Raw genomic sequence first — 16,045 nt, forward strand, 5'->3', positions numbered from 1 at the left:
TGATCACATTCACCTGTTTTTACCTCACGATCCACTAGCTGCCCACCCCATAAGCAGGCCGTCAAAAAAATGTGTCCCTCTAGGCAGCCTAGGCTCCGAGATTGCACACAAAAACAAATGGTACTACCAACACCTCAAAAGCAAAATAAACAGTGTTCCAACCAATCACAGACAAGGGATGGGTGGCACGTTCATGAAAATGCACGTCCATGATCATTTTCAAAACACGGGAGGGAGGGGCTAGCTGGCTCTGTTTGTTTTGGATCTCGCAACGGAAGTGAGGGCAACCAGAATCGCTGATACAACCTTAAATTACAAATAAAATACACACCAATATTGATTCTAAAACCCCTTTATTTAATGTATTGAGTTGTAAATTTACAATATCAACCAATTATTCACAAACAGTTCTTCAGAGACCCCCAAGGAAGAATTGAAAAACTAAAAATTCTATTTCTCTATGTGTCTATCTTGTCTGTTAGCTGTACTATCATGACGAGGTGATGGCGTTTCACTTTTGAAACAGGTGGAGAGCTGCTGGGCTGAGGGGGTTGTTGTAAGTTGTTTTTTAGCTTGCATTTTCCAATTGAGTTTTATATTGTTTTCCACAATGTTCTCCTGTCCCTGGGGGCTCTGTATACTGTAGGCGAGAAATAAGCTATGCAGTTGCTGACTCTGTCTTTATTTTTGCGTGGCGCCCGACGGCGAGTTGAGCCGGGCGCCTCTGATTTGCACAAAGTAGACTCGACCTCAACTTTATACGCCGTGCAATGGCTTCGCGTAGCAGCGAGTTTTGAGAGACGGGGCGCCGCCTCCCGCAAGCTCTCAAAAATCTTTTAAACTGACCGTTTATTCGATCTAAAATAAAGACAGATTCAGTACAATAGCTTATTTCTTGCATAAAATGTTTTCAGAAACACATTTCGGTGCTGACCGAAATTACCTAAATGTGCTAAAATAACATTAATCACCTACGACTATACGATAACATTAGTTAACGGTTAGCTAACAGTTTGACAAGACCATCACTGTAAATTAAGGGAATGAACACAAACACTGCGTTAGGTTATGAATTTACAAAACATTAACAAGGAAATATATTCTTACCTGATACAGCAGAACAGTTATAAAGTGAAGTCCAAGTAATGTTAGCTGACCAAACAGATCCGTCTGACCCTTCAACTGTGTCCATACTCCACTTTTTTGTTCTCCGTTGAAATCCCACAACTCAGATTCGCTTCAAATGAAAACATGGCGAGCAGATGTAAAATAATCCAGGTAATAATCCAGGTAATACGTTAGTGGTCAGGTAGTCCACTAGGGCACCGATTGCCAGCGCGTACCCATTCAAACTGACGTATTTTCAAAAAGAAGGTGCGCACAGTTGTCATTGGCCAGTTTTCTTGGTGACAGCCACATCAACCAATCACATTCAAAGCAACATGGCAAGACGGCCAATAGCAATTGTATCAGCGTGGTATCTTTTTCTTTATCAGGAAAAGATGATAAAGAAATGTTTATTTATTTTTATTTGTAGGCGGATATATATTTAATTACATAAGCAGCTCTCTCTCTCTCTCTCTCTCTCTCTCTCTGTCACACACGATCTACTGCATTATGTGTAAAGCACTATATAAACAAAGATGAGTTGACTTCACTTGATTTAAGCAAAATATCAAAAGCATCAATGTGTTTACCGATACTTGCATTACTTGCTGAACAGCAGATAAAGGTCTATTCCAGTTTAATGTAACATAGATATAATAGATAGACATTATTTTAATTGGAATGTATAAATGTTAACCCACTCATATTTTTTTATTTTGCGATAATCATTGTTATTTAAGCATCATCCGAATTCAAGCTTTACCCATCAACAAGTTTACCGATTGCCGTCATTGACCTGTTTTTGACCTCCCCACACATTACGCTGCCTTCAGCCACTGAAAGACGCGTCATATCTGTCTGCACAGACAGACTGACCTGTACGTATTTTTGTTAGAATCATTGCCATTATATCCAGAATTACAGAATGAATATTAAAGTACTCACTAGTCTAATACTATCTAGTCTAATACAAAGTTTATACAAGTACTTTTATACATACCACATAGTACTAGTAAACTAATAAGATTTACCTTAACCTTACAGAGAAAAACGTTAGTATGGACATAAATCTTAATTAATCTTTTTTATTACATGTTTATTGTATGCACCATACACAACCAAGACAAATTCCTTGCAAGTGAAAACTTACTTTGGCAATAAACCTGATTCTGATTCTGATTCTGATTCTGATAACAAGCTACATATTTAATTGCAGGTTGAATGTATAATTACATGCAAATGTGAAAATAATAAGATTTACTGTAAAATTACAGAGAAAAGTGTTAAGATTGTTTTTATGGACATAAACCTTTTTATTACAAGTTACATATTTAATTAAAGAGGATTACTGTCATTTTACGTAAATCTGTATTTAATTTAAGAAAACAGAAAGATAACGTATAATTAATATAGTATTTTTAGAAATAAATGTAGTTTGTCATTACTGTCATAATACTTAAAATAACAGGCGGATTGTTCATTTACTGATAAAGGGGGGGAATTGTGCAGAGGCAAAGTGTTTGACTGGGTAAAACTTGCTCAGTTTTGAACATGACCAGACATTTTGATCAAACATTATTGAAGTCCAGGAGTTTATAAATTAAAACTAATTTGTCAAGGTGTATAAATGGTCCATATTTGATGCATTGTGAAAGGGAAGAGTAAATTCTGTGTGCAAGTCAACAGCAGACAAAGTTGCTCTATTGGAATAAATCTTTAGAACCATATTGGGGGGGGGGGGGGGGGGGGGTTCATTGCCATGTAGCCCCAGAGTTTAGTTATTCCCTTTTACATTTTCATTTACACCATGGATGCATACAAATTTGCCAGAATGCAGGAAATGTATGAATCTCAATGTCCTGGTAGAGGACCCACCAGACCCACCCTTGTCTTATGCTCAGCTAACATGATAAAGCTCAAACAGAAGGCAAGCAACTAAGGTCATTGTGAACTGGCTAACATAAATGATCACTTAAACTACATGCCAGTAACGCCAGACAGGGCCCAGAGTCAGAGTCGGCATAGGCCAACAGGCACCTTGTATAATCTGGCCTCGTTCAGGGAATTGGTTTGGAGACTGCCAATGCTAATATGGTCTTCACTTGCACTGTGGGAGAATACCACCCACCATATTCTACATGTGTTGTGGTTGTGAAATACCAAAATGCAGACAAGCAGGCAGGTAACATTACATTGCTTTTCTGCATGGGTTAACTGAAACAATGAAGGATCACCTTTCCCTGCTAGACCTTCCCTGATAGACCCTGATGCCCTCATCGTCCATGCAAGCAAATTGAGCTGTTACTTTCACTTCTCACTTTGTCTATGTGCATTGCTATGGATTTGTAAAATGTAAAAGACCTAAATCGGCTTACATACCACCCCGATATGTTGTATGTATTTCCTGTAGCTTAAAGACATTCACTGCAAATGATAAGTTCACAACTATTCATGGTGCTTAAAGAACAACAAATTGAGAAGATGTTTTGATTTACCTTGGTTTGACCTGTGTACAAATATAACGACAAGGTTGCCACAGAGCAACACACATACAGATTAACAAAAAAAATTTGGTTTTGCCACCCATTGCAATTTTCTTAAAGGGACAGTGTGTAGGAATGACGCCAGTCTAGTGTTGAAATTGTATTTTGCATTCAAACGCATCTCTAGCGCATCGCTTTGTTGCAACTACGGTAGCCGTTATGTACCAAGAAGCTATGACAACATATCATCCAATACCACTTCACCAGTATTCTTTCAGGTGATGAGGCTTATATTTCAAACAACGTGTGAGCACACAAACGAATGTTACTAAAGTGCATTATATTGCTCTACAACACTGACTGTAAAAGGCAAGAGGTTGTGTCCGGGACGTCCAAGGGTTGATAGGGTTGCATCTCAGCAGATAAAAAAGTTGGTAAAGTTCGCTGACCGCCCCAGGGGAGAGCCGGTCCTGCATCCAACACCCTGTGCGTCCGGTAGCGCCTCTTGCTGATGTGATCTCCTTTCATTCATGCTGGCTCTGAATGAAATCCGTTTAGGCGTCACGTCCCTCCTCGGCGCGGTTATAGTCCTCAAAACGACATGGAAGCCTCCTGAGGACTTACCCGTTCAATGTAAACACTATTACGAAATTCTTTGCTTACGAGGATAAATCAGATTATTGGCAGAGAGAATTATACACTTATGAGGACCTATTTATGAATAAAGATATTGATTTCAGCTCATATATTACTTAAAATGCTCCACACTGTCCCTTTAATAAGCACCCAAAACTCTTAAAGGAAAACACCACCGCATTTCCATACTGAACTATGTTCTGCTCTGATCTTAGACGAGGTGATACATACCTCCCTCTCCTCTGTGCGTGACCTCAATGGCTCTTGCACGCACTCCGCGCAGCGCTAATTTGCTAGCATGTAGCTTGTCCCAGTATATTCCTTAGGATCCAAAGGGGGGTGAAGTCAGAAGCGACCAAGCACTTCCACGTTGTCCCTATTTAAATACGGTTACGTGAGTAGTTACACGACCCAAGTTTGGTTACACAAAATGAAACATGCCAATTTTTCTAAGCGGATAACAAGGATAACTATATAGTATGGCGGAATAACAACTGGAAGCACTTCGATGTCGGCGCAGTAATATCATCACTCAAAACATGACGGGACTATATACCTTCTGCTTGTTTTCACAACCCTGTACGATGCACGTTATAACCATGATGTTTGATTGTTCACAAACTATCTTACTACAACCTGATGCTTCCTCAACTGTGCACAAACTACTACAGGTAGTGCAGGCGACGGCGTGCAGGTCACGTAGGTTCTATTGACGGAAGTAAGAGGGGGAGCGGAGTGATGATATTACTGCGCCGACGTCGAAGTGCTTCCAGTTGTTATTCCGCCATACTATATAGTTATCCTTGTTATCCGCTTAGAAAAATTGGCATGTTTCATTTTGTGTAACCAAACTTGGGTCGTGTAACTACTCACGTAACCGTATTTAAATAGGGACAACGTGGAAGTGCTTGGTCGCTTCTAACTTCACCCCCCTTTGGATCCTAAGGAATATACTAGGACAAGCTACATGCTAGCAAATTAGCGCTGCGCGGAGTGCGCGCAAGAAACATTGAGTGCATGCACAGAGGAGAGGGAGGTATGTATCACCTCGTCTAAGATCAGAGCAGAACATAGTTCAGTATGGAAATGCGGTGGTGTTTTCCTTTAACATCCCCCTTTGTGTTCCCTATTTATTAGTCCTAGTTTCATAGACAAACAAAGTGCAACAGATGCATAGATGGAGAAGGTGTTGGCATATTAATAGCCCCGAAGACAGAAGGGAGGAAGAGAAGAAGGGGGTGGGGGTGGGGAGATAATGACAGACAGAGTGGGAATAAAGATAGACATGCATTTTTAAAACCATCTGTTTTGTGTTGAATGAGTAGATACACTGCTCGAACAGGACGCTAAGTTGAAAAGCTTCACTCATCTATTTTTAAGTTTGCCTTTTGGACCTTTTATGATATCATTTGCAAGCAAAGTGGGAGGGAAACAAAACAGATGGATAAGAAGAAAACCATTTGTCAGAAAGCTAGAAAATTAGGGACAAGAGAGACAAAGGGGAGAACAGACAATGAAAAAATGAAAGATTAGATGTGAAGTTATTTATATTTTAAATATGTTTTAAGACAAACTCAAAATAGAATACTTAGAACTCTTCAGGGAAATATATGTTATATAATAATATGGAAAAGAGTCAGCATTATGTACTTCCTACAATGGGGTTTAAGGGGTTTTTGGTTGTACCTGAAATTAAGCCTGGGGTTAACCCAAGCTATGAGACTTTAAAGTTTTGTTCTAGGATACAAAATATGTCAGTACACACACACCCTCTTTTAAATTTCTTCATCGATGACGATTATCTCACTGAACAAAACATGTAAGTATCATGAACTTCTGTTTATTTTCTGCAGTAATCCCACTGACTTTTTCTCGAGGGAAGCAGTGCTGGGCTAACTTCCAGGGCTGGCTGATAGAAATCAGCAATTCCTGAACCACTCTGACTGAATCACTTGATGCTGATTTATAGAATTAAAGGTGCATTGGAAGCAAGGCAGTGGATGTTAAGCTATGTGTACTACTCTCATTCAGATTGAATGAAAAAGGAATCTTTAAATTGATGATAGACTGTTTTGTTTCTTGCTGAGAGTTAGTCATCCATCTAACTATTGGCAATAAATCAAATAGTGTATATATACAAATCCACATTCTATTTTAAAAGTGACAAGGAGGTGGCAGATTGCACGTCTGTGAGCATGCGCAATGTGACTGTATGCATGCACCCACGTGTGCATTATACGCATGTGTACAGCCATGGTTTCCACAGCAGATGCAGCTGTCTGGCCTGTTGGACTGCGCCTATGTCACCGAGACTCTATTTTGGGACCCAGTGTAGTTCGAAAGGTCAGATAAAGAAGCATAGGCATCCTCACAAAGCAGTGGGTGGGGGTGTCTGGTGAAAGGGGGTGAAGCTACAAACCAACAAACACATCACAAACACAGGGGCAGTGCTGACAGAGAGGGGCAGGAAGGCAGACAGGGACATGGAAGCAAAGGAGAGCAGGGAGAAGCAGGGAGTGAGACACTGAGCAGGGTTCGGGTAAAGAGGATTCACCTTTGAGTGAATTGGGAAGATAGAAGATATCACTTTAGAGTCCTCGGGCATTATTTGAAAACAAAGTCTGCTTTGCCCTTTCATCCATTGAACAAACACATTACTGGACATTATGGATGGAGAATCGCCCAGCCAGGAGACATCGGAGTCTTCAGAGAAGACCAGTGAGACTGACACCAACAACAACAAGCAGGTGTTTTTTGCATGTTGTACTGGATTTTAAATGTTTTCCCATATGTAAAATCCACAATGGCCGGTGTGTTAATCTCTACCAGGAATATGCAGTGAGTGTATTTGTGGCCATGGCACGTGTTGTGTTTGGCCAGCAGGATCGTTGAAGTGGTTCTGGCTGAATTTGCTGCACTACACCTGTTGTCCGTCCTGACTGCAGGACATGGTGTGACTGTTCCTGCAGTGATATTTTGCAGTGATATATATTTCATATATGATTACATTCTTCTCTAGATGAGATCTGTATCCACTGAAGATTTTAAATACGTTTCAAAAAAGATTGTATGACCCTCAACTGACCAATGACACATGATCTACCTCAAATTGATTAATAGTGCTCATGCCATAGGAAACAACATGATATTTAAATGTAGAGAGCCAAAGGGGTTTTGTTTAAGTTGTGGATTTTAAAAGTTTTCATTGGGATGAAGTTCACCTTTATTTTAGTTTCAGGTGTGATTCAAAACTTGCAAAATGCAAATTTCCCATCTGAAAGTTCAACTGTATTAAATAAGTGAGATACTCAAGAGTTCCCAGAGTGGAGCTTCAGGTCTCATATTACATTATGCTCTTTGGTACGTACCATGTCATCCCAGTTAACTGTGGCAATTAATTTTACATATGTTACCTTTCGAACACAAGTTGTGTTCTTTGTAATAATTCAAATGAGATAATCATATTTTGTATTTTTGAAATCAATTAAACAGAATCTTAAATGTAACTCTTCTTGGAACTGGAGCTCTGCTTCCATTCATGTATGTCCTTTGTCGATACGGATCATTTTAGAAGAGCTTTTAAAGAAATGTCTGTGGTTTGCACACTGCTGGACACTAACACTCTTCATCCCAGACTAATGAACATCATGAAATGAGGCAGGGGTCGTGGTCTATAGCTCCCCCATGACTCAGTCAGGCTTAATTTAAATGATTTTCATGTAACACACTAATGAGTGAACAGGTCAGATCAGAAAAAAAGTATTTATTGGCAGATGCAAAATACCCTACCCTCAAAAAGGAAATTAACATGTTTTAATTTGGCCAATTGGTTGAACAAGAAACATAGCTGTGGCCAAGGGAGAACCATGCTGTTAGAACATGGAAATTAGTGTGAACGCACCCAAGTAAAACTCTGGATAAATTGTCAACTCTAGATATATTGACACATCCCTAAGAATAAAAACATTGAAGATAATCAATTTTCAATTGCTTGAGATACCAGATAATATTTGCAGATGTATATGATGGATAACTAAGCTCTATGTTGTGCTGCTTGTCTTCCAGTCAGATGAGACGGAGCTGGAGGACAGTAAAGACGTAGGGAGAGAGCCTCCAGCAGGGGAGATGGTGGAGGGGCAGGGGCTAATGAAAGTGGGGGAGAAGGGAGAGGATGATTCAGTACCAGAGCAGGGAGAAGGGGAGGTATGTTGTGGAGAGACGGACAAGACGCAGAATCCTCCATCAACGCATGTCGAAGGTGATGCTGAAGAGGAGGAAGTGGCTGTAAAGGATGAAGCCAAAGCTTCCACTGATGTTGACATGAAAGATCCTGAACCGACGAGTGGAGAAAAAGATGGAGAGGAAGAGAGGAAGGAAGAGAAGAATGGTGAGCAGGCAGAAGATGTTGAGAGTTGCGAGTCTGGGAGAGTTGGAGAGGAGATGACAGATCATAAAAAAGGGAAAAAGAAGACTAAAGCTGAGGCAAAGGCAAAAGAAGCAGAAAAAGATGCGAGTGAAAATGCTGCAAAGGAGGCAGAGAAGAAAGAACAAGTTGAGGAAGTGGAAGTAGAAACAAAAGACAAAGGGAAGATTAAGGAGGTAGAAAAACCAAGTAGGCCCAAAAGAAAGAGTGGTCCTGCCTCCTCTTCTCTCTCTCGACCAAGACCATCTGCACGCTCTATTAGAGCAGCAGCTAAAAACGACATAATTGCCAAGTTCCAGCAGGGTGCACCAGAGTAAGTCTTTGTATGACACCCAGTGGCTCATAAGTGAATGTATGAGTAATGTTGACATTGTGACAAATGTTTTACCATTTTTAGGACGCCAATTCCCCGCAACTTCAAAATTCAGAGGTCATCTACAGCAGGGGCTACAGGAGCTTCTATCAAACAGAAGATGCTTCAGTGGTGTCGCAGCAAGACTCGCAACTATGACGTGAGTTTGACACTTCATCAACACATTTCAAGATCTGCCATCTATTTGGGACCAGAGATTTAAAAACATATAATAAGAACAAGCCCTGGTTTGTCTATCTCTCTGTCCTTTGAACTCTTAGGGTGTCAACATAGAGAACTTCTCATCATCCTGGTGTGATGGGCTGGCGTTCTGTGCTCTGATCCATCGCTTCTTCCCTGATGCTTTTGACTATAGCTCCCTGAATCCAAAGGAGAGGGCGAAAAACTTCACCCTGGCCTTCCAAACTGCAGAGTATGGAGTATTTAATTACATAGATAGATAGATAGATAGATAGATAGATAGATAGATAGATAGATAGATAGATAGATAGATAGATAGATAGATAGATAGATAGATAGATAGATAGATAGATAGATAGATAGATAGATAGATAGATAGATAGATAGATAGATAGATAGATAGATACTTTATTGATCCCGAAGGAAATTCAAGCATCCAGTAGCAATAACATACATAGAACATACATTATACATTAAACATACATTAGAAACTATACAAAAGCTATATAAAATACTGTATATATATATATATATATATAGAGAGAGAGAGAGAGAGAGAGAGAGAGAGAGAGAGAGAGAGAGAGAGAGAGAGAGAGAGAGAGAGAGAGACCATGAACTTATGTTTCTCTGACAGAAACATGACTGCAAATTATTGATAATAACGCTGCAAATAACTGCTGCAAATAAATATGATAGGATGTTCACATTTCAAAAAGGTGGTCAAAAATCAATATGCAGGCTTATACAGCTTATTGGCTTATTACACATGGGACAAATGAAAGCGTGCACCCCATAAACCTACTTTTTTTAAACTCAGCATAAATCTGACTAGAGGGTAGATTAACAAATTCTGCAGAGGAAAGCTCAAATTGGCTATGTTGAATTTAGCTTTGCCTGGTCGAAATGACCAGATCAGCAAATTAGTAGATCAGGACTCCATCTCTCTGTAACAGTTCTGTGTTTCACAGCTTAGTCTCACATCCAGTTCTCTCCTTTTCTTTCCTTTCCTCTGTCCCCAAAACACCTCACTCCCTGGCAGGTCCCTGGCCGACTGCTGCCCTCTACTGGAAGTGAATGACATGATCATGATGGGTCAACACCCGGACCCCATGTGTGTGTTCACATATGTCCAGTCCCTCTGCCATAGCCTCTCCAAAATAGAGAAAGAGAGGAAGGACAAAGAGAAGGAAGAGAAAGACAGTAAGGCTGGTGATGATGATGAGGGAGAGGAGACGGAGAAAGGAGAGGTATCACCGGAGAAGGCCGAGGGAGAGTCTGCTGAGAACGGGACTATGGAGAACCAAGAGCAGAAACAGGGAAATATCGCAGAGACAGAGGCTGCTGGCGAGGAAGAAAATGCACCAAACAGCTGTGAGATGGAGGGAGACAGAGGAGAGTTAGCCAAGACAGAGGCCTAGAAAAATACTACCGGTAAACAGACTGAAAAGACCAAAAGGATTGTTGATGGTTGCGGTACTTCATTGTGTAAGTCTTAGTTTGGTGTGCAATGTGATATTAGTTAGCTGTTTGAAAGTATAGGCTTCTATGCTGTGTTTTTGTTGTAAATGTTTGTTTTGAGCACATGTTCAGTTCCTCCAACTATATATATAAATAATTAAATAACACTGCAAATTTGAAAGCTGTTTGTGCAAGAAGAAACTCTTGTGTGTTGATGTGCTGCTCAAATTAATGATACATTTACAATGCTGAATTATTTTACACCTTTATTTTTTATTTACTTTACAAATCAAGCTTATAACGTTATGATTTACAGTTGACTGAAAATATTTTATGTGTAGACATATCCAAAATGGGTAAACAATATATTGAATCCATTATTTATCCAATTGAAATTACAATTTTTTCTTCTTTAGTGTGATGAAGCTGTCAGTGCTGGGTCCTTGGACTCGTCCTAACTTTATAGTGCCCCTGTGTTCAAGGTTAGATCTGAGCTCTATAAGGAACAGAGTCGCCCCAACAATAATAAATAGCAATGGACAAGTCTTTAATTATAAACACTATCAAACTGTCATTGTGCTTCCGGAAATAATAATTGTTATATTGTTGATATCCAAGCCCAGATAAAATGTTGAGGATGTATTGTTTATGAATCAAAACTGCCCATACAGAATAACCAGGAGACCTAACTAAACAGGAACTACTACTGCTCCTGCTTTTGAGGGATTACGGTAACTAGCGTCATGCTACCGGAAAGGCTATTGTGTAGACCCCTTTGTGAGCTAACCCGACGATTGTATCGAGCTCTTCTCCGGCATTATTCTCGGCGGTAGCCAAGCGAAACATGTCGACAGACATGCCGCCGGACAGTCTGAACCTGGAGTCACAGCTTTTGTCCATAATGGACGTGCTGGTGAAAGCGGCGGTGTCGGAAATCAGTCAGCTGTTCTCGGAAGGCTCGTCGTCTCTCCGCTTGCATCTCACCCAGAGCCTGAAGGAAAACGAAGCCCTGAGGATGAGGATGAAGGTGATGAGGAGTGAGCTCTTCTCTCTCCGGCTGCAGACCAGGAGCAACCGGCCGGCGAGCCGCTTTTCCCCGATCCGAGCGAACATCCCCAAACCACGGGCTAAATCACAAGGTAACGAGTACTTTCACTTTAAGAGAATACTTCGTACTCGAGTAATCAAGTAACGCTTCTCCTCCTGGGAAGTTCCGGTTCCACTAGATCGGTGTTTCATGGTCTCGCACACGAAATAGAAAATGTCAACAAACGTATAAATGACTAAATTCACGTCTGCTCCTCAACACGAATACATGTGTTGTTCCTGTAGTGCCCTGTACTCTGATTCACTTAAGTTTAACTGCATTATGACCAACGTTAGTTCAACTTAAGTTCATCGTTAAAGCTTATTGAAGCTGTCTCATTACATGTTGACTGTAAAAATGCTCCTTTCAACCCAGCTTGTGTTTAAAGTGTCTCCTCAGTTTTCATCAGGCACAAATTCGATGAGGGATTTGATATTTTCCCCTCTCGTCAGATCTAGGTTGAGGTTTGAAAATGAGGTTCAAGTTTTCATACATCCCATGTGTAATAAGCCAGTAAGAACTATGAACCTGCGTTAACTGCATTTTTTTTTGGACCACTTGTGGGCAGCAGAAACAAGTTTTGAACACAACATTTTTAATTGAAAATGGTGAACATTTTATTATACTTATTTATAATCCAGCAGTTCTCAGCAATATTATCTTTTATTTGTTTCTGTGCCGTTATGTGTTGGTCTCTACCAACTCCTAAAAAAGATATGCTTCTTTAAATGCTCCACTTTATTCTCCATCTAGTCTCTAACTGTGTCAGAGTTACATATATTTAATTCCTTGCAAATCAGTGACTACATCTCTACATTGATATAATAAAAGTTCAATTTTGTTGAAGTGCTCAACAAAATGAAAGGATAATATCGATAGCACTACTGTGTCACCGCTTATGAAGCAGTTAATCTGGTAAATGTTGAATTTACAGCTAGAAGCATGAGTCCAATTCTCACATGTGCAGCGTGTTTAAAATATTGATGCTTGTACTCAGCTTCCTCATATTGGTCTTTTCCCCTCCAGTTGTCATCAAGTCGCATGTGGCTCAAAAGAATGTTGGGGAAGCTGCTTCTATTTCTCTACAACCAAAGAATAAGACTCCCTCCTCTGAAACTCAAGTGGAGGTAAATACAGCACTGGTACTTTGGGTGACTAAAGGTTTTGTTTTGGGTTTTTTTCATCATGCATATCCATTATATCCGTTATCTGTTAGTGTGCAGATGTGGAGAGCCCAGATATCATCCTGATCAAAGATGAAGATGACGTGGGGGGATGTGGGCCAGCTGTAGGTGAGTAGTCAACAGGTGCAGGAATATGAGTGACAGTCACACAGACAGTTAGTTACAGCGTTTACAGGACGTGTGTCCACATAAATAATGTGTATGTAAACATTAGCAGAAAGTAGACTTTTTAAATATACAGCCACAGTTGAAGGAATATGTGTTTTCTGTCTCAAGGATATCTTTTTTTATTCCAGTGGAGGAATTTCTTGTAAAGCCAACGGTGAGCACATAACCACCAAACAATAAATGCTAAATACGATATAAAGATAAGATTATGATTACGTTATTTGAAAGGCCAGTGGCAACAGTGACAGATCTGTTCTTAAATCTAGTCATCCTGTGTCTTGGCAGATTGTATCTGTGGCCAGATTGTGGCAACTTGAACTCCTTGATGTCATTTGATGTCAATGAATAGGCTTTCAGGGTGATTTTATGAACTGTTTAAAGTCCAGCACTGCCTGATTGAGTACTAGAGGAAGCGTAGACGTCACTGTGCTAATGATTTGTAACTTATACATAGCACTTAGACATAAAGCTTAGACTAAAGCTACTTAAAGTTCTTGATACAAATAATAACTTTGCGACTCGTTTGACACAGTCTAAAAGCTTCATTCACAAACAGTGATTCATAATGTCATCTTGCGATTTGTCTTTTCAGGTCAGGATGACTTTGGAAACCACAGTAGGCAGCCTGGCGGTTCTACGGGGAACCAGAATGTAGAGTCCTGCCTGAGGGGTGATAATGAAGAGCTGAGAATCGTGAGTGTTCACGGACGAGGGGAAGGACCTCTGCAGGAGGAGGGTGACGCCCTCTTCACCGCCTCCGAAATCCAGGCTTTTACCTCTCTGTCGCCCGATCACAACGTCACCCACGACAGTCTCCTGAATTTCAACGACAGAGGCAGAAAACTGGAGCGAAATCAGTCCACCCAAATGGCCTCAGCGGCATTGAATAATGCATTAAAACCACAAATAGTAGCAGCTGATGGTCAAGTGGGGCACCCCAGTCACGTCGGCCAGTTCGCCCCGCAGCAGAACGCCTTCTCCCACGTCCTCAGCAAATCTCTGGACTGCAACTTCTGCGGCGAGCGCTTCCTCAGCCGCGAAGACCTGATCGTGCACAGGGCGAGTCACACCGGGGAGGCGCCCGTTCTCTGCACCTTTTGCGGCAAGTCATTCGTCAACAAGACCACGCTGAGCATCCACATGCGCATTCACACCGGCGAGAAGCCGTACGCTTGCACGCAATGCGGGAAGCGCTTCACGCAGAACGGCAGCCTGAAGATCCACCTGAGGACTCACTCCGGAGAGAAGCCATACACCTGCAATCAGTGCACCGCCAGCTTCAACAATCCCAGCAACCTGCGTAGGCACATGATCACACACAACACTAACGGAGTGCTCTGACCATGAAAGATGCAAAGATTCAAAGAAAGAACATGGAACTTAACGTTTTTACGCATGTTGCTTTTACTGACTCTTGTGCCACGGTGTGTATTTGGGTGTGTTTACTGTGGCAGTATCTCATATTCTTGTCCTTTTGTGTAGTTTGCCACTGCGCAAAGAAATGTACTTGATGAACTACAAGAACACTAGATGTATATCTCAACAACTTCCCAGTAAAATCAATGGATTGTTGTGATTCAAAATCGAGGCACAAATAAGCACGATCTCTGTTCAATGTGATGAGACTTGTATTCTTTTTAATTCTAGGAAAACAACCTTCAAAACGAAAATGCCTCTTTTATATAAAATGCTTTTCCTTCTTTATACTGTCGGAAAAGGAGACAAACGTATGCCTTATTCATCACTAAAGGAAAATAAATAAAGGAAAATCCATTTCATTTTAATTTCATAAATGCTCATAAAAAGTGCTCAATGCTAGATAAGTAATCATTTAATGTGTAACTTATGCTCATTATTAAAAAAAGTCTCTTCCTGACATATCTGACCGCACAAACACTTCCAAACTTTCCAAACAAAAGTATTTTAAACCGTTTGGAAAGTTTTTCACATGATGGTTGATAAAAAAAAAAATTCTCATATACACAAAATTAAATGTCAGACTGGCATTTATCATCTATCATCATTTTAACTTATTTAGAATCAAACATGTTTGGCTTACTGTATATTAAGCTGCATGAAAGGGGAGAGCCATTTACCCGTCTCATGTCATTTAATTTGTGTGTGTTTCATTTAAAAAGCGAACTACCTCCACTGGCGTCTCTGTTGCAGCTTTCTTTTCCTTTTTGTACATTCCACAGAGTTTCAGACTGGGCAATAATCAAGTCAGTGTGGATTCTGACTGTGGGTTTGTAATCTGGATATGCAATTATCAATAAATATTTTTGTTTTGTTTTAACAGCTTTCAACGTCTGACCAGTCACTTCTCATTTTACACCTCTAGGGTGCAGCATTGTTTGTGTGATACTCGTGACTCAGGTTTCTTCACTTTGGAGGGACTTAAGGAAACTGGGGGAAATTCCTTAGATTGTTCCTCTTGTCCACCCTGCCCACGCTAAAGTATTGTTTACCAAGTTCCTACTTGTTTGTGTCTGGTTTCATCTATTTAAGGTCTGAAATATAGCAAACTAATACAAAACAACACTGAAAGTACGATTACTATTGTAAAACCATGAGAAAACACAGTTTGCCAATGAAGTTGGAGTTAGAGTCATGCAGTGATACATGATCCCCTATAAATCAACTGCTCATCAATCTATTTACTTATCAGGTGCATGCAGAGGATGTACTGGTCACTGGTACTGGTTTTATGTGCCAATAGTTTTCATCATGTTGGTGTGGAATGCTGTTGTTGCACTTCCCCAAGAAATGCCGCTTCCTCTCGGGCCATTGTTCTTGGGCAATCAATGAAATGACATCACTGTGTGTGTGCGCGCGCGCGCGTGTGTGCGTGTGAGGGAGCGACACACGGAAATAAATGGGAGGAGAGAGGAGGAGTTATCCATTTATCCTACTACTGCAGCAGAGTGTAAATCACCTTACTGCCTT

The 16,045-nt window shown here is 40.6% G+C and overlaps 2 protein-coding genes across 2 annotated transcripts; both read left to right on the forward strand.

Moving 5' to 3' along the window:
* The first annotated feature begins 6,646 nt into the window (after nt 1-6,646).
* smtnl1 (smoothelin-like 1) lies at nt 6,647-10,841 on the forward strand. Its single transcript, XM_084009812.1, has 5 exons — nt 6,647-6,973; nt 8,292-8,962; nt 9,047-9,161; nt 9,283-9,434; nt 10,242-10,841. Exons 1-5 carry the CDS (start codon nt 6,893-6,895, stop codon nt 10,618-10,620), a joined length of 1,398 nt encoding a protein of 465 aa, XP_083865938.1. The 5' UTR covers nt 6,647-6,892; the 3' UTR covers nt 10,621-10,841.
* A 532-nt stretch (nt 10,842-11,373) lies between these two features.
* On the forward strand, nt 11,374-15,395 carry LOC311013867 (uncharacterized protein). Its single transcript, XM_084010139.1, has 4 exons — nt 11,374-11,799; nt 12,774-12,874; nt 12,964-13,039; nt 13,692-15,395. Exons 1-4 carry the CDS (start codon nt 11,505-11,507, stop codon nt 14,438-14,440), a joined length of 1,221 nt encoding a protein of 406 aa, XP_083866265.1. The 5' UTR covers nt 11,374-11,504; the 3' UTR covers nt 14,441-15,395.
* The last annotated feature ends 650 nt before the right edge of the window (nt 15,396-16,045 follow it).

This window comes from Eutrigla gurnardus (genome assembly GCF_963514095.1).
Source record: "Eutrigla gurnardus genome assembly, chromosome: 5".
Classification (NCBI taxonomy): domain Eukaryota; kingdom Metazoa; phylum Chordata; class Actinopteri; order Perciformes; family Triglidae; genus Eutrigla; species Eutrigla gurnardus.

Excerpts from the sequence above, each read along its gene's own strand:
- smtnl1 (XM_084009812.1), top strand. The coding sequence starts at position 6,893 with ATGGATGGAGAATCGCCCAGCCAGGAGACATCGGAGTCTTCAGAGAAG. Across the intron at positions 8,963-9,046 it reads TTCCAGCAGGGTGCACCAGA|GACGCCAATTCCCCGCAACT; the intron begins GTAAGTCTTTGT and ends TACCATTTTTAG. Across the intron at positions 9,162-9,282 it reads GCAAGACTCGCAACTATGAC|GGTGTCAACATAGAGAACTT; the intron begins GTGAGTTTGACA and ends TTGAACTCTTAG.
- LOC311013867 (XM_084010139.1), top strand. The coding sequence starts at position 11,505 with ATGTCGACAGACATGCCGCCGGACAGTCTGAACCTGGAGTCACAGCTT. Across the intron at positions 11,800-12,773 it reads ACCACGGGCTAAATCACAAG|TTGTCATCAAGTCGCATGTG; the intron begins GTAACGAGTACT and ends TTTCCCCTCCAG. Across the intron at positions 12,875-12,963 it reads CCTCTGAAACTCAAGTGGAG|TGTGCAGATGTGGAGAGCCC; the intron begins GTAAATACAGCA and ends GTTATCTGTTAG.